The sequence below is a fragment of the Diceros bicornis genome, chromosome 34 (genome assembly GCF_020826845.1).
Source record: "Diceros bicornis minor isolate mBicDic1 chromosome 34, mDicBic1.mat.cur, whole genome shotgun sequence".
NCBI classification, from domain to species: Eukaryota; Metazoa; Chordata; class Mammalia; order Perissodactyla; family Rhinocerotidae; genus Diceros; species Diceros bicornis.
The window spans coordinates 25,916,000-25,938,664 of NC_080773.1; the positions used below are offsets into that span (position 1 = coordinate 25,916,000).

The 22,665-nt window shown below is 56.7% G+C and overlaps 2 protein-coding genes across 3 annotated transcripts; both read right to left on the reverse strand.

The window, feature by feature from the left end:
* Positions 1-419: 419 nt before the first annotated feature.
* KLK1 (kallikrein 1) lies at positions 420-3,306 on the reverse strand (the record flags this gene model as incomplete). The annotated part of the gene is made up of 4 exons (XM_058529983.1): positions 420-649; positions 1,248-1,384; positions 1,503-1,789; positions 3,140-3,306. Coding segments are annotated over 4 exons (747 nt in total), but the record flags the coding sequence as incomplete, so codon positions are not given.
* Positions 3,307-6,273: 2,967 nt separating this feature from the next.
* Positions 6,274-15,002, reverse strand: KLK15 (kallikrein related peptidase 15). 2 transcript variants are annotated; one of them, XM_058529964.1, is made up of 6 exons: positions 14,605-14,985; positions 11,355-11,428; positions 8,376-8,532; positions 7,785-8,068; positions 7,537-7,673; positions 6,274-6,924 (listed from the first exon to the last, which is right to left on the reverse strand). In XM_058529964.1, the coding sequence occupies exons 1-6, from the start codon at positions 14,661-14,663 to the stop codon at positions 6,772-6,774; spliced, it is 864 nt and encodes a 287-aa protein (XP_058385947.1). In that variant the 5' UTR covers positions 14,664-14,985; the 3' UTR covers positions 6,274-6,771. The 2 variants fall into 2 exon arrangements, with proteins under 2 accessions (XP_058385947.1, XP_058385948.1); XM_058529965.1 differs by lacking the exon at positions 7,537-7,673 and having other exon boundaries at positions 6,867-6,924; positions 14,605-15,002.
* Between the last annotated feature and the right edge of the window lie 7,663 nt (positions 15,003-22,665).

Consider the following 22,665-nt stretch of genomic DNA (forward strand, 5'->3'; position numbering starts at 1 on the left):
CCCCGCCCCCGACGCCGCACTCCATCAGCGGAACTCCGCCGCCTCCGAGGTCCAGCCCCCACCCCTGGATGTCCAGTCTCGCCCCAGGCGGACAGAACACCGCCCAGCATTTGGTGTAGCCCGCCCTTCTGCAGAACAGGCCCCTCTCCAGGAAGGCGGGGCTTGCCATAACCTCCCTCCGCCCCCTTCCTGGCTTCCCAGCCACAATAAAACCTGGGCACCAGTCAGCCTCTCAGAGTCCGACCCTCCATTGCCCTCCTCTGCTCCCAGGGCAGGGTCAGGCCCAGCGTGTGCGAACCGGGCTCGAGTCCCTGCCTTGCCCTTTGGGGGTCTCAGCCTCTCTCTGCCTGTTGGTCTATGCCTGTCTCTGCCCCTCCCTTCCCCTCTGCTCATGGCTGCACCCCTCCAGAAGTGCCCAGCGCCGGGAAGTCCCAATGATACCAGGACTTGATGCGTATTAGATTTTAATGGGGTAGGGGACAGGGCGGGGCATTCAGGGATTGGCTGCTATGGTCTCCTGGATCCACTGCACGTGGGGTAACACTTTGGTGTAGACGGCCGGCCTATTGGGGCTGCCACACGGGATGTGGCCCCATGACGTGGTTCCTTGAAACACACCATCGCAGATCAGTGGGCCCCCTGAGTCACCCTACAGCACGAGGAGGAGAGAGAGGTCAGCAAGGCCCGGGTTCTGCCTGCAGAGCCCCAGCTCTCAGACCTGGGCTCACAGATCACACACAGCGACCCCCCAGCTATGGGGAGAGGCAGTATCCCCAGAGTCCACTCCCAGAGGGGGTATGCAGGGATTTCAACAGAGGGCACAGTGGCTCAAGTCCTGGCCCATGGGGATGGGACTCCAGGGTCCAGGTTCTGCACAGGCAGTAGTGTCCGGGAGGACAGTCCCTGCAGACAGGTCAGTGGGGAGGGGGAGCAGGATCCATCCATGGGACCCTTCCACCCTCAGGGCTCATCTCAGATGTCACCTCTCCTAAGAAGCTTTCTCTGACTGACAGTAAATATGTGTTAGAGGGAGGAACGGGTGAACTATGATGTGGAGGAGGGAGATACAGTGATTCCTGGATGGGGGTTTGGGAAAGAGACGGGGCAGGGAGAGAGCTGAGGCGGGGTCGGGGGGTGGGCTACAGCTGGGAAGAGTGGGACAGATGGCTGCTTAGGTCTCACACCCAGTCCCGAATCTAAGTCCCCTCCCCCAGCCCTTGAAGACCTGGGGGGACAGGCTGGCTTACCACGCATGTGTCCTTGCCGCCCTCCAAGTGTCCAGCACACAGCATGAACTCTGTCACCTTCTGGAGGTGAGCGTTGTCACACACGTCGTTGGACAGGAGTTTGAGGTCCACACACCGGAGTTCATCTGGGTACTTGACTATGGGCCAGGGAGACAAAGGCACCCAGTGTCCTGAGCCCTCCTCCCTCAGACCCTGGAGTGCAGGTCCCAGCCCTCCTCCCCTACTCCAGGCTGCATGGTCTGGCCCCCAACATACACTTATCTGGTTCGATGCTGCCCCAGCCGGAGGCATAGCAGGTGCTCCCCAGGACGGGTTCCTGGGTGGGCAGGGCCAGGACCTTCACGGCATCTGTTATCTGGGCGGGCTGCGCCAGGCGGAGCAGCATGAGGTCGTGGCTGTAGTCCTCTCCTGGAAGGCGGGTGTGGTTCTCCAGGAGGCTCAGGTTGAAGTCAGGGTGTGGGAAGCTGTGAGTGACCCAGAAGTACTGGACTGTGTCTTCATCCTCAAACAGGTTGTGGCGACCCAGCCAGATCTGGTAATTGCTGGAGAGAGAGGGGGATGGAGGGAATGAGGAGAGAGGAGGGGGGAAGGGAGACGGGGCAGGGGAGCCTGGGGGAGGGTCCCAAAGAGAGAATGAGAAAACAGTGAGAAAACATGAGGGGGGGGGGGAGAGGGGGAGAGAGACAGGGAAAGAAGTAAAGATTTAGAGTCATGGAGAAATAGAGAGTGAGAAAAAAAAAGAATGTGACAGCGTGAAAGGCAGGTCCACAGACAAAGAGAAATGCAGTGAAAAAGAGAAACCTTAAAAAACACAGGGAGTGAGGAAGGCAGGTGAACAGTGAGCTAGAGAGAGCACGAAGGAGATGGGAGGAGAACAGATGGCGAGGACTCCTCACAGGGAAGAAGCAGGAGAGAAAAGATGGAAGAGGCGGGAGAAGGAGACAGAGACACAGTGAGCAGGGACCCAGGAAGTAAAAAGAGGGAAGGAGAAACAGAGGAGAGGAGGGGAGGGGGAGACAGAGTGTGAGAGGGGAGAGGGACGGAGGGCCGGCGGTGGGGCAGGAGGGAGGAGGGGTCCTGAGAGCAGCTCAGCTGCAGCTGGGCCTGTGGGGCCGGTTCCCCAAGGCCGGCGGGCCCCTCCCACCCAGCACCTCTCTCCCCTTCTCCTCCTCCTCCTCCTCCCTCCACTGCCCCCACCAGTGCCAGCTGAAACCAGCCCTTCCCCGTGTCCCCCTGGATGGACGGTTGTCCTGGAGGGAGGGGCTGGGCAGCGTGAGAAGCCGCCGCCCCCCCCCCCCCCGCCACATGTTGGGGAAGTCCCTTCCTTTTCTCTGGGGGTCCCCCGCAGTCCCATCCTGGGGGTGACTGTGCTCTGCAGTGATGGAGAGAGGGAGTGAGGCAGAGACCAGAGACAGAGACGGAGCAGAGAGATGGAGGGTGAGACCTACAGAGACAGGGGTGACAGCTGAGAGACCCAGAGATGGACAGAGACAGGGAGAGACACAGAGACATGGAGACAGAAGAGAGGGAGACAGAGACAAATCATAGTCACACAAGGAGACACACAACAGAGCCAGTTACCAAGAGACACTGAGAGACAGGACAGAGGGGGCACAGGAAGACAGAGAGACAGTCACACAGGGAGACACAGGAAGACAGAGAGATAGTTACACGGGGAGACACAGAGAGAGACCAGGCAGCCATGGGAGGGCTTCCCTGGGGTCGTCCAGTCCCAGCCCTGCCTCTCTCCGTGGGACCTGGACCAGTCCCATCCTTTTCTCCCTCAGCCCCCAGCCTCCCTTGAGGTGATCCCGGGCTAACGGCCCTGGCTGAGCATTCCTGTGGAAGCCCCTTCCCCTCCCCCCATCCCCAGACCCCCTGTTCCTACTCACTCGCTCTTGCAGTGGGCGGCTGTGAGCACCCATTGGGGGTCCACCAGGACACCCCCGCACTGGAAGTCAGTGTAACGGTACAGAGCCGCCTGCCAGGGTTGAGAATGATTCTCACACACCCAGCCTCCTATGATCCGGGACTGGATGGGGGGCACGGCACCTGCCAAAGGGGTGGTGGGTCAGGGGTGGGGGTGAAGGCTGACAGGAGAGGCCAGGGGACTGGACGAGGAGAGGCAGCTGTGCTGTGGGGTTGAAGGGACAGGGGGGCAGAGGGCCAGATTGGGGGTCTGGGGACATGAGCAACAGGTGTTGGGAAGGGCCTGGAATTCTGGTGCCATCCCTGGGATTGCGGGTTGATGGCTGGTCCTGGCTGGGGAGACGTTATGCTGAGAGCAGAGCCCACCCCAGAAATCAGGGTGGAGACAAGACGGCGGCTGGAGCACGCATCGAGTGTGGGGGTTGGGTGACTTGGGGTCTTGGATGAGGGCTAGGGGGCTGTGGGTTCAGAGAGGGGAAAGAGATTCTAGAAAGCAGGAATAACGACCCTAAGGGAGAGGTTCAGAGCTGTGCGAGGATCTGGAGGAAGGTTGAGGCGCTATCAGGTGAGGAAATGTTTAGGCCCAGGTTGGGCTCTTGGGGTTCTGAAAAGGATGCAGATGTGGGGAATCAGGTCTGAGAGGCCAAGGAGAGCATCTGGGCTGGGGAATTTGGGGTCCCTGGATTTGGGACTGGAAGGGGTCAACTGGGCTGGGAGAGTTGGAAGAATTTGGGGTTCCAGGTCAAAGAGTGAATGAAAGGGTTAGGTTGGGAGAATAATCCCATGAGGGTTTGGGGTCCTGTGAACCAGGAATGGCATTCTAAGAGGGGTGGGGGCCCTGGGACCAGGTTTGGGGTCAGGATTGGGTTGGGCTCAAGAGGAGGGAGAGCCAAGTGTTAGTCATTCTGGGATCAGGTGATTCCGTGGGGATGGGGTTCATGGTCGGAGGGTACTGGCAAGATCTGGGGTTCTTTTGGGAGCAGAAATGGAGGAGGCATGTCAGGGGCCAGGCAGCTGTGGGAACACAGAGAGGACCCCTTTGTTGTGGGGTTTTATAATCACATGTTGGGGTACTTGGGTGAGGTAGGGCAGGACAGCTGGGCTGGGAAGGGATTTGGGAATCCGGGGATAGGGTCTCAGAAAACCAGACCTGTACAGGAGGGACGCAGTTGGAGAAGGGCTGGAGCTTGAGAAAGGATGGAAATTCTACCAAGGAGCATGTGGTTGGGGATTCTGGTGCTTTTCCTGGGGTAGAAGGCTGGGGGTGCTGAATGGAAGCTCTAGGGCAAAGAGTCAGGGAAGGAAGAGACATGCACAGAACCCCCAACCAGGATGGGGGGCCCACTGGGTGTCATGGACCAGAAAGTCTGTTTGGGAAGAAGTGTAGGTGTCTGGTGGAATTTGGGGGTCCTGGGAGGACTGGGGGAGACCAGACGCCATGACCTGGAGGACCTAGTTGACAGCTGACAGCTGGATGGGAAAAGTCACCAGGGTGTGGTAGGATCTGGGGACTCAGGAGCCAGACCATTGGGTCATAAAGAACTAGGGGGTAGGAAGAGGTGATCAGGGTCCCAGGGTCTGGTGGGATTGGGGGGGCTCCTTGGAAGAGTTGGAGTCTCCCAAAGGGAGAGACAGAGATGGCCCAGGATCTGCCCTTTTGGTAAAGGGAGTGGGGGCAGGGATCTGAGTGGGGAGGAGAAAGTTCTGGGAGTTCCTGGGAAGACCTAGTGTGGGAGTGAGGACTGACGAAGAGGAGCTGGGGTAGGATCTTAGGCTGTGGCTGGGAGAGATAGGAAAGAGCCTGCTACCCTGATCTGGGCACAGTCTGGGGTTCCGGGTAAGAGGGGAAGGACTTATGGGGGGCGGGGGAAGGGCAGCATGAGAGTCGGGGCCCGCTCCCCCTCCCGCATCTTCCCCACTGTCTCACCGGTCCCTGCCAGGGACAGGGCAAGGCACAGAACCAGGAACCACATGGTGACAGAGGTGTCCAGGGGCAGTCAGGCGGTAAGCTAGGAGCTGGAGAGCCTCCTGGAGGAGGGTTTTAAAGCCTTCATCCCCCTGGGCCCCACCCCTGCCCTGCTGGCACCCAGACACTGGCCAAGGCCCTGCCCCTGCTGCCTGGGGGCTGGACACCTCCTCCCACCCCAGGGGAAAGGGAGCGTGAGCACCTGTTGAGCTGTAGGCCCTCAATCATGCTGGAAGCATTCCTGGGGCCTGCGGCCAGACAGGGCAGGGCCTGGAGCTCCTGGGGCCTTGCTCTTGGGGACAGAGCCAGTGAGCAGAGGTCAGAGTGAGTGGGAGCAGAAACAGGAGTGGGGGGAATCACTGATCCGTAATACGAAGCCCATACACCTGAACCCCAAGTAAGGCCGTGCACCCCAAGACCCAGTGTACCCTCAAATACCAGCAGCGGGGTTCTGCTGATTCCCTGATCCCTCCCCGCACCGCTCAGACCCAAGACGTCAGCTTCTCAGCTTTCAACTCCCCCTGAAACATAGCTTTCTATTCTCATACCCCGACTCAGACCTAGGCCCCCAAACCTACTGTTCTTCTCATAGTAAAATCTTAGGGTACCCGTCACCACAATCCTAGCATCCTAGACCCAGAACATGAAATTTCAATGGTTTCCCTGAATAAGTTCCCAGCATTTTGAAATCCAATGTCCCCCCCAATGTTGGGGTTCCCATTACCACCCACACCGTGTTCTCCAAATCTGGATGCTCAAGGTTATGTCGTCCAAAGTCCCAGGAATCCCAAACTACTTGCCCTCCAAGGTCAAGAGTATCCTCTCCACAAATTCCAATCCCCCTCCCCCAATAAAATATTTAGGTCTCAGGAGCCAGGTTCATGTATTTCAACATTCAATGACGTTGAAAGTCACATATTTGGAATCTCTGAAGGGAATCGGGAACCAGATTGCTGCAGCCTCAATGGTAAACCCACGGGCTTCCGACTGTTCCCTTGGCTCTTTAGGAAAATCAAAGCAGGTTACAGGGTCCCAGTCGCTGCTGTATGTCAGGAACCTCCCCAAGGAAAGTATTTGCCTTTTTGCTATGGCTACCAGGAAGCCCAGAACTAAATCTTGAAAAAAACGAAGTCATTCTTGATCATTTATTGTGTGCTGGGTCCTTTCACCGGGGTCCAGAGATATAGAATATTTTCCCAGTGCCAGTTTTACAGATGGGAAAACTGAGGCTGAGTGAGCTTGGATCTTTTTCTTAAGATCACACAGCTGATCCTATGTGTTGAATGAACAGAGCCCTCTTTCAAGCCACCTCTCCTCACCTACGGATTCGTGCAGTGGGTGACAAGGAACCGTGGACAGTGTCTGGCTTCCATTTCACTCCATCCCCAGAAGAAAGTCACAGAAAGTTCTACAGAGAAACTTGCATCAGCGCTCTGTTATCTTGGTGTTAAACAGGTGACCTAGAGCACCAGCTCTGGCCTCAGAGGGACAAGTCCTTGGCTAACATCTGGGCCTTGGACAAATGGGGTCTTGGGGGATGGCTCAATTCTATCCCAGGTCAGGTCGGGACTGCTGGCCAGCCATGGGAGCTTCTGCTCAGTCGGAGACACAGGTGGTAGGCCAAAACAGTCAGTTCCTCTTCACCGTTTCCCTGATCCACTCCAAGTAGCGGCAGACTTTAGTATAGACACCAGGCTTGGTGGTGGTGTCACAGGGGACGTCACCCCAGGACACAATGCCCTGTAGGACGCCCCCACAGACCAGGGGTCCCCCGGAGTCACCCTGTGAGAAAAAGAGGAAGCTTGAATGGGAATCTGCTGGATCCGGTGCCCGCATCCCCATCCTAATCACCATCCAAACTCAATCAAAATCCAGTCCAACCCCACTCCATGCAAACCCACCTCAACTCAACTCAACGTAACCCAAACCAATCCAACCCAACACAACTCAGTGCAACTCAGCAAACGCATGTCCAACCCCACCCCATGCCACGCCAAGTCAACCCAACCACATCTTCCCATTTAAAGTTAAACCACACCCATGCCCATCTTCACTTCCAATACAACCCAACCCCAATCGTCATGTTTTCCGCATCCCAAACAGAATTTACCCCCATCCCCAATTCAACCCTGACATATTTCCCATCCAACATCAAACCAAACCCGTTCCCATTCTCAACTCCAGCCTGTGCCATCCCAAACCAACCACCACATCGTCCACCCCAAACCCAACCCAACCCCATCACCATCTCTAACCCCAACTCCAACCTCACTCCTATTCTAACTGCGCTTCCTTCTCCAGCCCCACACCTACCCCGGGCATCTCCTCTGGCCCAAAGCAAGCAAGACCCGACCCATCCCCACTCCCAACCCTCTCCCCTCCCGCGGCTCTGACCTCACAGGAGTTCGTGCCTCCGCCCTCCACGCCTGCACACACCATGGTGTCCATCAGGCACCCCGGGTAGTCCTTGCTACAAGACGCGGCCGAGATAATGCTGATGTTGGCACAATGCAACTTATCTGGGAGACTCACTGGGGAGGACAGCGAATCCATCAATTTTCAGGCCCTTGTCCCCTCCGCCCAAGAGCCCTGGAGAATAGAGCCCCCGGTGGCCTGACATCCAGCTCCATCCTTTCACGCACCTTGTGACTCTCGGCTCCCCGTGGTCCTAGACTCGCTGCCAGACACCAGGCCCCAGCCGGACACCACGCAGACCTCTCCAGGTCGGGGGCAGCGCGTGGGCAGCGCCACGGGGCGCACTTCCGGGGAGAGGAGCGCGGGCCGGCTTAGTCGCAGCAACATTACGTCATGGAGATGGCCGCGCGCTGCGTAGCCCGGATGTGGGATGACGCGGGAAACAGCCCGCAGTTGCTCTGGGCCCTCGCGCTTGCGCAGATTGTGCTCGCCCAGCCGCACTCGCATGGAGCTGTGCGGGCGAGTGATTACCCGCAGGTGGAGTGAGGAGTAGATAGGAAAGTCGAAGAGCAGGCCGCCTGGGGTCCCCTGCCCCTTTGGGAATCTGGGTATCCCATTGCCCTCTCCTCAAGGCCCTGAAGCCAATAGTGTCAGCCCCTGCCCCTCGGGGACCAAGGTGTCCAGAGTCAGGCACACACTTTGAACTCACACCCTGGCTTCAGCTCTTTCTTTCTCCGAATCCAAGATCCTCAGATCCCCAGATCCCCTTAGACCCTTCCCACCATGCCCCCTCAGGACCTTGAGCCCTGCCTTCATACCGGGTTTGGCAGTGGGCTGCAGACAGCACCCAGCGTGGGGAGATGAGGGAAGCACCACAGTTAAAACGTCCACGCTCGAAGAGGGCCACTTGCCACGGCTGGGAGTGGGGTGCACACGCCTCACCTCTCGGTATCTTGTCCCTGCCGTCCTGCGAGGCTGGGAGAGGGGCCAGAGGAGGGTGCCTGAGGACAGAGTCCTTTTCCTCATACCCTACGCCTTCCTTGCACCCTGCCCTCACTACATATTTTTCATCCTTGTCTTCCCTTAAGACGTCTCTGGTGTTGATTTTTAAGCACTGCCTTCTCTCTAGCTTTTACAACTGCTGCTTGTTTTCTCCAGAACCGTCCCCCTGCCCTCGCCCCCCGACCCCATTCGCTGCAGGACTCTGGGAGAGAGAGGAATTGAGAGGACTAGAGGGCAAGAAGTCCTCTGTGATAGGGAGTGGAGGCAGGGACAATGGATACAGGTCCAGACAGGTGGTCACTTGGAACCAGCCATTCAAGGTCACTGAGCTGTCACAGACATCAAATGGATGTGGCCATTCAGTATGAATGACACACAGTCTTGGCTCCAGAGTCTGGACATCTCAGCCAAATGCAATGTGTCATACAAGGACACAGATGCGGCCGCACAAGGTCGTGGGCAAACATACAGCCACAACCAGCCTTCCAAACTTAGGAACTGATATGGAAAATGCTTTAAGCAGAAACTAGCTTGCACGCACATGGGTTGCAGCTTCAAGAATCATAGCACAGACGTGCATATGTGGGTGTGAATACGGACAGTTAAGACACGGGCACAAAAACACGTTCACAGACTCAGCTTTGGACGTAGAAGCTCAGACCTAAATTTACAGTGTGGGTCTGCATATACTAGGTCCAGATGCGCACACTTGCACATGGGGTCTGAACACAAAAGGTGGGGTCCTTAATAAGGGTACTAAGGTTGGGTCCTTAATAAGGGTACGTGGGGAGAGACACCGATATGCATTCAGGCCCCCAGAGACTCGTTCACACATATGAGTCTATCATATAGTGGTTAAATCTGGAGTGATAAAGTCCCCTGAGCCCAAACATATTATCTGTGAGACTTTGAGCAAAATATTGGACCTCTCTGTGCTTCTGTTTCCTCATCTGTAAAATGGGATTGTTGTAAGAAGTAAATAGGTGTGTGCGTATGTGTGGATGTGGTGTCTGGCACATTGTAACTTCCTAATAAATATTGGTTATTTTAAACAAAGGAGACATATTTATTTATGCAGACATACGTGTGGGTGTTCAGGTTGTGGACTCAAATACGGCCAAAGTAAGCCAGACATACCTGCAGACCTGGATGAAGATAGCCAAGATCAAAACTGTGATTCATCACCAAGCCTCTTTGTGGAGATTCAAACTTATAGACACCGACCCAGAGGCCCACACTCAGATGTGGACCCACTAGATCAGACCCCAGGGCGACACCTGGACACAGGGCTGGGCATTCAAGATCAAAGACACACAACTAGAGACACAGGCAGCCAGGACAGGACATGTTTATCCATTTCTAGATCAGCCGCTAAGTCAGTCACTTGGTTCCAAGGGCGCATATCGGGTTTGGTGTCTGGGGATCTGGTTCACACAGTTGGGAAGAATGTGGACACACAGGGCCTTGCCCACTCACCACACACACACAGAACTGCACCATGCACAGGGACATAAACAGAGATGTTTCAAGGTCACAAGACTACGACCCCCCACACTGGGCAATGTGGATATGTCCCCTCAGGGTCACAGCCAGGCACACAGACACCCACACTGGGCCAGGATTTGCACAGACAGACCAAATGCCCACAGTCTGCCTTCCAGGGTGAGGAACTGGGCCAAGGGCCCCAGGAAGGCAGGGGGAAGGCGGATGTGTTGGACGAGGGGCTTAACAAGAAAAGGGTGGGGCGTCCTGCAAAGGACAGAGAGTACGGCTGAACAGCTGGGCACCGAGGCCGCACTTGGCCAGTCCAAGCCGGACGAGGGGAGGCCCTAGCTGGGCGCAGCGGGCAGACAGGAGGCAGGCAGGAGAGAGTACGGAGAGAGCCCGAGGGGAGGCTGGCAGCAAGGGGCGGGGGATGAGGGGCCCCCAGGGACGAGGGTGATGGTGGGGGGGGGTTCAATGAAAATCCATCCTCGACTTCTCCAGGGTGCAGGCATCAGGTTACAATTAATTTCTCCACAGGTGGTGGCTGAACACCGGGTCTGGAGTTTTCCTGCCACTCAAGGTCACCTTGACCTAGTGGCTGTCCCTCTCTGAGCCACAGCCCCCTCCCCTGTCAATTGAGGCCAGTAGAGCCCACCCACAGAGGATTAGATGAGCATCCTAGTGCTGGGCCCTGTGCCTGGTATATACTAAGTGCCTGGCAATGCTAACACACCCTTACAGGGCACTACCCCGGGCCACGCACCTTCTAGTGCCCACACGTCTATTGTTAGTGTCCACGGTACAGTTGGACAACCTGAGTCACAGAGACGGTGGGGAACTAGAAAGTGGCAGAGGTGGGATTCGAACCAGAGTCTGTGTTCTTGGCCTCTCAATGCTTGTTTAATGCTTATTATGAGCTTTACCCACATTATGCTGTTGAAACTTCATCATTATTGTCGCAGGTAGGTGCCATCTTCTAGAGAAGGCTTTTGAAGCCCAGAGAGGAGAAGTAGTTTCCTCAAGGTCACACAGCAAGGAAGGGGCAGCTCCAGAACTCAAACTCAGGTCTATGTCGCCCCAGGACTGTGTTCATTGTTGTGGGGACTCCAGAGCAGCCCCAGGCCCCTGACAGCTCTTGGGGTGGGGTAAGAACTCAGGGATGAGGTGGAGGTGGGAGTGAGGGAGGGATCATCACATGGTCTCCAGGTCAGAGAGGGGCTGGCAGATTGCAGGGCCCACATATGCTCGGGATGGAGGCGTAAGGTGGCACCGCACTCCCACAGCCCCGGACCTGACCTGGCCCCGCTCACCTGCAGACATCAGCAGCAAGGAGAAGGTGAGGAGAAGCCACATTGTGGAGGAGGGACCAGGGCTCTGCTGAAGTCTAGGGAGGGGAGAGAATGAACCAGGGTGAGGCTGGACCCTCCTGTCCCCACTTGGATACCTCTAGACACAAACTCATCCCACCTGCTGCTTAAGAAACTTGTTTTCAACATCCTTGTTCTCCACCCGCGACTTGCTCTTCGTCCTGGGTTGCCCATCTCTGAAGGATCTGCTGTTCCTCCAGGCTCCAGGACAGACCCCCAGCCCGTCAGACCCCAGCACCATCCCACTTGCCCCCTGGATCTCTCTCCATCCCCAAAGCCTGGCTCAGGATACATTCTCTCCCCAGACGCTATCCCAGGCTCCTATCTGGCCTCTTGGGTCCCCCCCACCAATCTGTCCGTCCACTCATGTCCCCACCCCCCAGCCTGTCCCCCTATGTGGCCCTGCAGGGTCTTTCTACACCCAGAGTTGGCCATGTCCCCTTCCTGCTCACAGCCATCATGGATGTCCACCACTCCCAGTATAAGTTCCAAGGTCCCAACCCCCAGCCTCACTTTTGAGGACAGGAGTGACCTCTCCCCTTCCAGCCCCTCTGGCCAGGTCTCTCGTGACCTTGCTGTTCTAGACACAGCCGATGCTTCCATTTTCCTTCCTGCAATTTCATGCCTCTGTGCCTTTGCTCAGGCCGTTCTTCCTCCCAGGTATGCCACTCCCTTCAAAGCCCACTTCCTCCTTGAGGCTTTTTCTGACCTCCCCCTGTCAGTGATGTCTGCCTCCCCCAGCAGACTGGGAACTCCCTGAGGGCAGGCTCAGTGTGGGTGGACTCTGGATCCCCAGCACTGCCAGCTGCAGGGTCCTGTCCTTGGCAAGCTTTGGGAATGAATTAAAGTCCTTCCTCCCTCCCCCTTCCAAATTCATATTTGCCCTCTGAGGCTCAGCCCCCACCTCTTCTGAGAGGCGCCGATACCTTACAGGTATCTCTTCTGGGTCCCACAGCACAGATCCCCAGGAATGCTCAGGTTGGGTCTTTTCTATGTCTCCAGCACTGCCCAGTGTGGGGCCGGGCACACAGGTCGCCTGCGGGAGGCTGTGCTGAGCTGACCTGAACCCGTGATAACTCCTGACCCTGTTCTTGGCTCTGGTACAAGTGCTTTCAGGGACGTCCTCCTGATTCATGCCATCCCCTCCCCCTCCACCCCACTGCAGCTCCTTCTTGCATCTCCAGGACGTTTTCTTGGTTCAGGTTCAACTTGGGGCCTCAGTGAAGGACACACGGACCTACCCAGGTGCCCTTGAGTGTCAAGGGCACTCAACTCCCTCAGGGTGATCCATGTGTGTCCCCTGGGATCAAGGCATCTATATCTCCCCTAGACCAGGGCAGACCTGTTTCTCCCCACCCTGCCACTTCTGTCTCAAAGATCTTACCCCCTCCAGATCCTCCAGCAGCATCTGTGGCAGCCTGAATGCTAGAAGAAGGGGAGCAGGCACCTAAATGCCTGAATTTATAAGATCCCAGACCCACCCGGGTGGGGTGGGGTGGGAGGTGGCTGAAGATGGGTTTACAGGCGGGACGCCTGGGTGGCTGGTGGGGCGGGGGATGATGCCTAATGAGCATTTATTAGTCTGAAGCTTTTGTCTGAGTCTGCAAGGAGGAATTCCCTGTCAGGGGCAGTTCCTAAAGGAGGAGGAGGCAGGAGGGAAAGAGCAGAAAATCAGAGGATATCAAAATATAAAGCCTGGAGTCTGGAGCCTGTAATCTGGAATTTGGGGTCTGGAGAGTCAAAACTGGGTTCTAGAGTCATGCTTCTTGTGTCTGGAGTAGGGTTCTGGATCTTGGATCCTGGACCTAGATCTAGACCTCCTATTCTGGATTCTGGACTCTCAAGTCTGGATTCTGGACTCTCAAGTCTGGATTCTGGATTTTGAATCTCTGATTCTGGATTCTGGACAGTGGATTCTGCATCTAGACCTCCAATTCTGGGTCTTGGATTCTGGACCTCCCAATTATAGATTCTGGATCGTGGATTCTAGATCTTAATCTCTGGTTCTGGATTCTGGATCCAGATCTCAGGTTCTGGATCTTTGATTCTGAACCTCCAATTCTGGATTCTCAGTTTGGGGGGCTAGAGTTGGGCATTCATGATCTGAAGTCTAGAATGTGGATTTTGGAGTGTGAGTTCTGGAGTTTGGTTTTGGAATCTGGATCCTGGAGTTTGGCCTTCGAATGACAAGTCTCAGGCTTGGATTCTAGACCCTGGCCCTTCACATCTAGAGTCCAGACTAGGATTCTGAAGTCTGGTGTTTGGAATCTGGGACTCGAGGTCAGAAACCTTTACAGCTGCTGTGTGAAGCCTGGGGCCTGGGGTATGAATGGTAGATTTTGGATTTTGAGTTTTGGGGCTTGGATTCTAGAGTCTGGGTCTTGATTCTGAGGTTTCATGGGTTGACTTTGGATTGTGAAATCTGGAGTTTCAAATATGCATTGTGCATTTAAGAGGCTGGGCAGGGAGACATGGGCCTTGCTTCCACGATTCTGAGATTCCTAGACCCTTGACTCTAGAGTATGAATTTAGAGACTGGGAGACTGGAGCCTTTATTCTGGATCCTGCAGTCTTGATTCTGGGTTCTGAGGCTTGAAATCTGGATTCTGCTTTTTGAGGCTGGATATCATCAGTAAGATGACCCAAGGCTTTGGGAATTTGAAGTTGTCTTCCAGTATCTCAAGACCATAGAGGGCCCTGAACAATTATGTAGAGTCTATCCTGGCTTGTTTAACTAGTGAGGAGACACAGAGAGCAGTAGGAATTGACCTCAGAACACTCAGTGAAGGATGAGTCCTATTATAAGTATGGTCCCTCCCTGTGTCTGGAAAGGCATCACCTTTATGGGAAGAGGCTGTTTAGGAGATCAGTGCCTAGTGCCCAGGGTCCCTGGACCCTGATTTCCCCATAGATAATATGGGAGAATGATGGCCTGTAAATGCCAGATGTTTTTCAGACATTCCGGAACCACAGACCCTCAGTTATTCTAGAACCCTAGGGTTCCAGTCATTCTAGAACCACAGACCCTCAAAATCTGTAGAATACCAGACCTTCTAGAATCTCAGGCCCTAAGACATTCTGGAAGTCTAGGTCCTCAGACACTCTAGAACCCGAGATGTAAAAATAATCTAGAACCTCTGATCTCCAGACACCCTAGAACCCTAGATCTCCAGATGTTCTGGAACCCCCAGACCTTAAGGCATTCTGGATTCCCGGGCTGAGAGCTATTCTAGAACTCCTTTGTTCCTTCATCTCGCCTCAAATTTGTACTCAAATTCACAGTAGGCCACAGCTTCAGCTGAGCAGTCGCTGCTTACATGATCTCATTTATCCTCTGGACATTTATCCTCATTTATCCTCAGGTGGTTATTATGGCTTTCTCCCTAATATGGAGGAAACTGAGGGCAAGAGAAGGGCATCACAGGGAAAGGCTACACAAAGGGCAAGAGGAATCCAGTGTCCTGACTCTAGGGACACCTGGTTGGCCCTTTGCCCCCAGCCCTGGAGCCACCTCCCTCTGTTGGGCGTGGGTGGTGGCGAGGGGAAGGAAGTGAGCCACAGGGGTGGCTTCCGAAGTGCCAGGCTAAGCGCTTTCCATCATGGTCGCACGTGGTCCTCCCACTAACGCACAGAGGCAGGTACTGTCAGCGTCCCCATGACACAGATGTGGACACTGAGCGCTTGGGAGAATCCCTGGGAGGTCGCCCCGCCCCAAGCGGTGACGTCAGTGCCCCTCCTCCCACCCCCTCTTTCGAGTCATACCTGCGATCCCGGGGCATCTCCCCAGATGTCCTTCACCCCCACCGCGGCCTGTGTTCCGCCCTCTGCCTTGCTCCTCCTCCTCCCCCCGACTCTCCTCAACTCCTGGGGTTCCGTCACCAGCCACACAGCTCTCCTCATTTGACCCCGAGCTCCTGCCTAGGGCGGCCACCTGCTCCTGGGAGCCCCCCTCCCCAGTGTCCCCAGGCCCCTCTCACTGACTGTGTCACAAACTCTCCTCCCATGTTTCCCATCTCAGGGACAGCCCCACCATCCTCCTAGTCCTGTGGCTTGACCCCTGGGGCACCCCTCCCTCCCTTCATCCCCTACCGCCCAACGGTCCCCATCCCCGTCCTTCCCTGCCCTGCCTTTTTCTGCTCCGTTACCTCCTCTCTGTCCCCTTGGCCTGGGTGCAGCTCAGGCATCTTCCTCTTCCCCTGGACCCCCACCCCATCCTCTTCCCTGTCCTCTCACCCTCCAGTCTGTCCCCTCCTGTCCATCACTAGGTGGCCTCAGAGGGTCTCTCCACACTCAGAGCTGACCCCACCTCCTCTGCTCATTGCCTGTCCGTGGTGACTCCCCATTGCCCCTGGACAAGGTCCCCGCCCTCAGCCTGGCATTTGAAGCCCTTTTGGATCCCCCTGCTGGAACAAGCCTCATCTTGAACCCCCTCCCCCAGGGAGAGAGTCACTGTGGCCTGCCCACCCTGGGAGGGGGACCCGACTCCTGGTGCCTGAGGGAATGAACCCCCACGTGGTGCCGGCCCTCCTGTAATTTCCTCTCAACACAGCCCCATTCATTATGGGACCAGTCCAGGATGGTGTTTCAGGGTGCTGGCTCTGCAGTCAGACGGTCTGGGCTCAGACCCCGGCTCCACCACTTGCTAATTTGGGAGACCCTGGTAAGTGTCTTCCCTTCTTCGTGCTTCAGTTTCTCATCCACGAAATCGGATGATCAGAGGACTCTGATAGAGTTTTTCGAGGGGTATCTAAGAGTCAGTGCGTGTAAGGAGCTAAGAGCACGTAGTGGACCATGACTGTTAATCTCACCCTGTTTTACATGTGAGCAAGCGGTGGAGGAGGAGGGGCCCCGGTTATTCAAGGTCACTCAGGCTGCAGAAGCTGAGGGTGAGGGGCATGTCCTGTTGCATGTTGGGTGCAGACATCACCTCTCTGGTTATCAGGTGCTCACCTGTGAAGTGATCTTAGGGTGGGGTAGGAGTGGAAAAGGGGTGGGATGGTCGATAGGGGTGGATGAGGTAATATGCATGGAGCAGGTGTGTAAATCATAAAATTAGGCTGGTGCTTGAAAGACCAGTTACTGCAGGACGTGATTCAGACATGGACTCTGGAGCCAGGCGGCCTGGGTTCGAATCCTGCCTCCAACACATAATACTGTGCATTCTTGGGCAAGTCACTTGGCCTCTCTGTGCCTCAGTTTCCTCATCTGTATCATGGGAATAATAATCGCTCTGCCTTGGAGAGTTTTGAGGTCTTCATGCCTGAAATCCGTGCCTGGCTCTTACTCAGTGCTGAGTAATCCTGGGCCATTATTATCAGTTTCCCCTGGGAATAGAATCCTGGGGAGGGGTGGTCGTGGGGTCATTCTCAGATGACACAGCCAGGCAGTGGCAGATCCGGGACTTGAAGAAGCCGGGTCTCGTGATTTCTCAGGGGTGGCACCTTTCTCTGAAACCCCTTTATCAAGACAGATGGAGAAACAGAGGCTCAGGGAGAGGAAGCGGATCTGTGAGGCCCCAGCGTGAGTGTGACATCCAGCAGGGAGGCGCCACGCGACGCAGAGCCTAATCTTTCTCTGAGACTTTATTTCTTGGGCTGGCCTGTGGGGAGCGGAGGGAACGGAGCCTGAAAACCCGCCTCTTCTCTTCTTGTCCTGGGAGGGTCCCGCCGCCAGATGGCGCCAATGTGCGTTTGTCTGTAGGAGGTTTTCTCCTGGGTCTGGGGGAGGAGGGTGCCAGGGGGCGCGGACCCCCGAGGTCTGGGGGAGGAGGAGGGGGCTGGGGGCGCCGACCCCCGGTTCCGGGGGAAGAGGGGGCGGGGGGGGGGGTGTCCCGGATGCTCGCTTCTGGGGGAGGAGGGGGCTGGAGGAAGGACTTAGAATTCTGGAACTCTGAGGCCCGCCCAATGGTGTAGTGGTCAACATTGCGTGCTCCGCTTTGGCGGCCCTGGGTTTGCCAGTCTGGATCCCCGCCCGGAACCTACACACCACTCATCAAGCCATGCTGTGGCGGTGTCTCACATACAAAATAGAGGACGATGGGCACAGACGTTAGCTTAGGGACAACCTTCCTCAAGCAAAAAGAGGAAGATTTGCAGTGGATTGCAGTGGATGTTGGCTCAGGGGCAATCTTCCTCACCCCCGCCAACCACCCCCAAAAAAGAATTGTTTAACTGACTGAAGAAGGTGGTGGATCTTGGTGGCTGCAGGGAGGGGAGGCTGGAGACTCCTTGGTCCTTAATTGGTCTGCAGGCGTTTTGGATCCAATTAGTTAACTTGCACAAGTTTGTGTAGAACTTTGGCATGTTGGGTTTCCCACAGGGGTGCTCTCCCATGGACTGAGGCCCCACAGGTATCACCCCACCCCAGACCAGAGGGCTCCCAGCATCTCCCTGGGAGAGAGGGAGAGGCGGACCAAAACTCCAGTCAGGCAGAATGTCAAAGGTGGGGGGAAGAGAGAGAGAGAGAGAGAGAGAGAGAGAGAGAGGGAGATGGAGAAGAGGGATAGAGAGAGAAAACAGGACATAAGACAACGACAGGCGGGACAGGCCTTTCCCCCAAAACCCAGCCTCCACCCTCAAGAAGTCCTGTCTCAGAGCCTGGACCCCGCCTGCACACTCCATCGCTTCCTTCTCCTGCTGCTCCCCTGGTGCCGTTCCTCCTCTGTGTGCCTCTCCTCGCTCCTCCTCAAGTTTAATCTCTGCCGTTCCGAGCGTCCCACAGTGTCGGTCTCTCTCTCTCTGTTTCTCTATTTTACCTCTGGTTCCCTCTGTTTCTTTGTTTTCTTTACCCTTTTCCCTGCCTCTCTGTGTCTGATTTTCTCCCTCCCTCCATCTCTCTTATCTCAGTGTGGACATCTCCCTCCTCGTTTTCCCCTGATGGCCCTTGTTCCTCTCCATCCCGCTCTCTCCATTTTGTTCTCCCTTTATGCCTCCAGCCTCACGTGTCCCTCTGCGATCCACATCTCCCCTTCCTCCTGCCCTCTCTCTCTGAATGGGGCCTGGATCTTGCTCTGTTTGGCCTCCCTGTGTCTCCATATTTCATCTCTCCCCATCCCTGTGTCCTGGTTCTCACTCTCTCCTTCTCTCTGCCCCACTCCTGTCTCCCTGTGTGTACAGGTCTCCTCCTCTCTCCCCAAACCTGCCTTTCCCAGATGTGACACGCAGGGCCTCTGGCCTTTTGGCCTCTGCTAGACCAGAACATGCTGAGAGGCACAGCAATGAGCAGGTGGCTTTGCAGACCTCCTTGGTCACCTCCTGCACATTGCCACACTGCAGCACTGGGAGCTGGCCTGGGACACACCCCGAGGAGGGGAGAGAGTCAAGCACAGACAACAGCGAGACTCAAAGACAGGGCTCACTTTTCCTCCTCCAGCCCCAGCTGGAGATAAGGCAGGGGGTACCTGGGCTGGCACACTGGGAGGTGATGCGGATGGAGCTGATGCAGTCTGACACGGCGGATGCTGCATTCAGCTTGAGTGGCATGAGGTTGCTGATGTTGGTGGAGTGGCTGCAGGCTGGTGTGGCATGGAGAACATGGCCTCCATCACCTGGCTGCCCAGCTCTCGGTTGTGGTCAGGCTATGCAGACCCAGCCTGCTGGTATAGGAGCTGAGGACGAGTGGGCAGGTCAGTTCCTCGGCAACCGCATCTGCGTCTCCATCCCCATCACGAGCCCAGCTCCACCCTCAACCCCAAACTCATCTCCAGTTACATCTCCATCCTTTACCCCAAGGATGAAGACTCAGGGCTCACTGAAGACAGCTTGCCTGATCTTGCTCACTGCCTGAGAGACTGAGCTGGGCTTCGTACCCAGAGCTGAAGGAGTCTCCATCACAACACACTCCACCCTCTGCCCTACTCGCTGGGTCTTCTTGTCCAGGTTCAAAGCCTTCTCTTCATACTGAGTCTCCCTAGCTGGGTCACTTGCCCTCACCGGAGTAGAGATTTAACTTAATTCCACAGCCTCGCCTAGACCTGTCCACAGAACAGCCACCCCAGGCCATGGCCCCATCCAGGCCTGCCCGCGGAGCTTAGTCCACACAGCCTTCCCAGTCCCGCCCATGGAGTAGAGGCCACGCCCCTTCCCAGTCCCGCCCACGGAGCAGAGGCCACGCCCCTTCCCAGTTCTGCCCACGGAGCTGAGACCACGCCCCTTTCCAGTCCCGCCCATGGAGCAGAGGCACGCCCCTGGCCCAGCCCTGCCCACGGAGCTGAGACCACGCCCCAGGTCCACCCACGGAACAGAGGCCACGCCCCTGCCCAGCCACGCCCACGAGCCGAGGCCCCGCCCCCAGTCCTGGCGGCGCGCAGGTCACAGAGCGAAGCTTGTGGAGTGAGCTCAGGCTGGTAGAGCGCGGGGCTCCCTACTTGTAGCACTGCCCTGAAGTGACCACACGGGCAAGGTCAGTGCTGAGATTAGAATGACCGACTGGGGCAGGGGAAGGTACAATAGAGGGGAGACTAAGAGTCGGGAGCCTGTGAAGAAGGCTGGGGTGAGAACAGGTGGGAACAAAGCCACCTGTCAGTGGAGTTAGTGCAACAGAGAGGAGGGGACAGTCAGTGAGAGTCGGGGGGCAGGAGGGACCAGGCTTGGGGACTGATGGGTTGGGGGCGGGAAGAAAGGGGGCGGCCCGGAGACTTAGGGGTCGGGGGGGGGGTGTGGAGGAGGAGCGGGTTTGGCGGAAAACGCTGGGCTCAAGTAAGACGTGGTGAACGTGCAGGGCTGTGTGTGTGTGTATGTGTGTGTGGTGGGGGGTGTAGACGGCTCCTTGAAGTTGCTCAGCTGACGCTTAGCTCAAAGCTCAGGATCATCTTGAGTCCTCGCTGCCTCTCACTCCCACTTGCACTCGGTCAGCGAATCCCGTGGGCTCCCTTTAGAGGTGTCGGGAGTGGACCCCGTCTCCCCCTCCCTGCCACCACCCTGTCAGCCCCGTCCTCACCCCCCTGGGCCCCCTGCCTCTCCTCCTCCTGCACTCTGACCCCACACGGACGCCAGAGGGACCTGTGACACCCAAGTCAGACCCTGTCCTTCTCCTGCTCAGCACCGCCCACAGCTGCCGGGTCACTCAGAGGAAGAGCAAAGTCCCCCCCACCCCCGTGGCCCCAGGGGATGCCCCGCAGGATGGGCCCCTCTCCTCCCTCTGCTGTCCCCTCCCCCTCTCCCCTGCTCACTGGGCTCTGTCCACACTCGCCTCGCTGGTCCTCACACACCAGGCCCACAACCCTTGGGGCCTCTGACCTGCTGTGCCCTCTGCCCTTCCCCTGCTGCACACGGCTCCCTCTCACCTGCCGCAGGTGTCTGCTCCACCTCACCTTCCGCAGGAGGTCTCCTCCCCCATCACACCGGCTACTACCTGGCTCTGCTCTCTCTCCTCCCATCCCAGAGCACCATCACCTCCTGACACGCACCATCACTTCTGTGTCATGTTCACTGTTTCTGTCTGTCTCCTCTCGCCAGAAGCGGGGCTGTGTGAGGGGACTGTTCTGTCTGGTCACTTCTGTCTTCTTGAAGGGGGAGGACAGTGCTGGGCACACAGATGCTCAGGAACACATGTTGCATGGAGGAAGGGGTGAAGGGTGATGTGGGGGAGTGAGATGCAGGTGGTGCCTGGATGGGGATGTGGGAAGGGGAAGGGGGCACCAGGGAGAGAGCTGAGGCACTGGTGGGAGGGGGGCTACAGCTGGGAAGCAGTGGGACAGATGCCTGGTTAGCTCTGATGTTTCAGCCCAGAATCATGGTCACCTCCCTTCTCTTCCTTCAAGGCCTTTGGGTGAAAGCCTGTCTCACCATGCAGTATTTGCTGCCCTTCAAGAGCCCAACCCACACCATGAACTCTGTAGTCTTTTCAGTGTAGGCTGTGTCACACAGGTCACTGGACGTGAGTTTGAGGTCCATACACTGGAGATCATCTGGGTACGTGACTACGGGCCAGGAAAACAAAGACACCCACGTGTCCTCAGCCCTCCTCCCTTACACCCAGGGGTCTGGGGTCCAGGCTGCACTGTCTGGCCCCTGACATACACTTCTCTGGTCTGACACTGCCCCAGCAGGAGGCATAGCAGGTGCTCCCCAGGACGGGTTCCTGGGTCGGCAGGGCCAGGACCTTCACGGCATTGGTTATCTGGGCGGGCTGTGCTAGGCGGAGCAGCATGAGGTCGTGGCTGTAGTCTTTTCCTGGAAGGCGGGTGTGGTTCTCCAGAAGGCTCAGGTTGAAGTCAGGGTGTGGGAAGCTGTGAGTGACCCGGAAGCACTGGACTGTGTCTTCATCCTCAAACAGGCTGCTAATTGCTGGGAAGAGAGGGGGATGGAGGGAATGAGGAGGATAGAGGAGGGGGGAAGGGAGACGGGGCAGGGAGCCTGGGAGACGGTCCCAAAGAGACAAAGAGAAACAAGGAGAAAATGAGAGAGAGAGAGAGAGAGAGACAGAGACAGAGACAGAGAGAGACAGAGACAGAGACAGAGACAGAGAGAGAAGGAAAGATTTAGAGTCATGGAGAAATAGAGACAGTGAGAAAAAAAAAGGATGTGACAATATGAAAGGCAGACCCACAGACAAAGAGAAATGGAGTGAAAAAGAGAAAACTTAAAAAAATACAGGGAATGAGGAAGGCAGGTGAACAGTGAGCTAGAGAGAGCACGAAGGAGATGGGAGGAGGAAAACAGACAGCGAGAACTCCTCACAGGGAAGAAGCAGGAGAGAAAAGACAGAAGAGGCGGGAGAAGGAGAAAGAGACACAGTGAGCAGGGACGCAGGAAGTAGAAAGAGCGGATGAGAAACAGAGGAGAGGTGGGGAGGGGAGACAGAGTGTGAGGGGGAGAGGGAGGGAGGGCGGGTGGTGGGGCAGGAGGGAGGAGCGGTCCTGAGAGCAGCTCAGCTGCAGCTGGGGCTGTGGGGCTGGTTCCCCAGCAGCCGTGTGGCCTGGTCCCCAGCCCAAGGTGGGCGTCCCCCTTCCCTCCTCAGAACCTTTCCCCCTTGCTCCTTACTTCTCCTCCTCCTTCCTCCACTGCCCCCACCAGCGCCAGCTGAAACCAGCCCTCCCCTGTGTCCCCCTGGATGGACGACTGTCCTGGAGGGAGGTGCTGGGCAGTGTGAGAAGCCCCCCCAGACACACACACATGTTGGGGATGATCGCATCCTTTTCCCTGGGGGTCCCCCGCAGTCCCATCTTGGGGTTGACTGTGCTCAGCGGTGATGGAGAGAGGGAGTGAGGCAGAGACCAGAGACAGAGACGGGGCAGAGAGATGGAAGGTGAGAC

What these genes read in the sequence shown, in the direction of transcription:
- KLK15 (XM_058529964.1), bottom strand. Translation starts at nt 14,663, where the DNA reads ATGAAGGAACAAAGGAGTTCTAGAATAGCTCTCAGCCCGGGAATCCAG. An exon ending in CTTGCTGCTGATGTCTGCAG is followed by an intron (nt 8,533 to 11,354) that starts GTGAGCGGGGCC and finishes CCCCTCTCCCAG; the next exon opens with CCTCGCAGGACGGCAGGGAC. An exon ending in GGGGAGCCGAGAGTCACAAG is followed by an intron (nt 7,674 to 7,784) that starts GTGCGTGAAAGG and finishes TGTCCTCCCCAG; the next exon opens with TGAGTCTCCCAGATAAGTTG.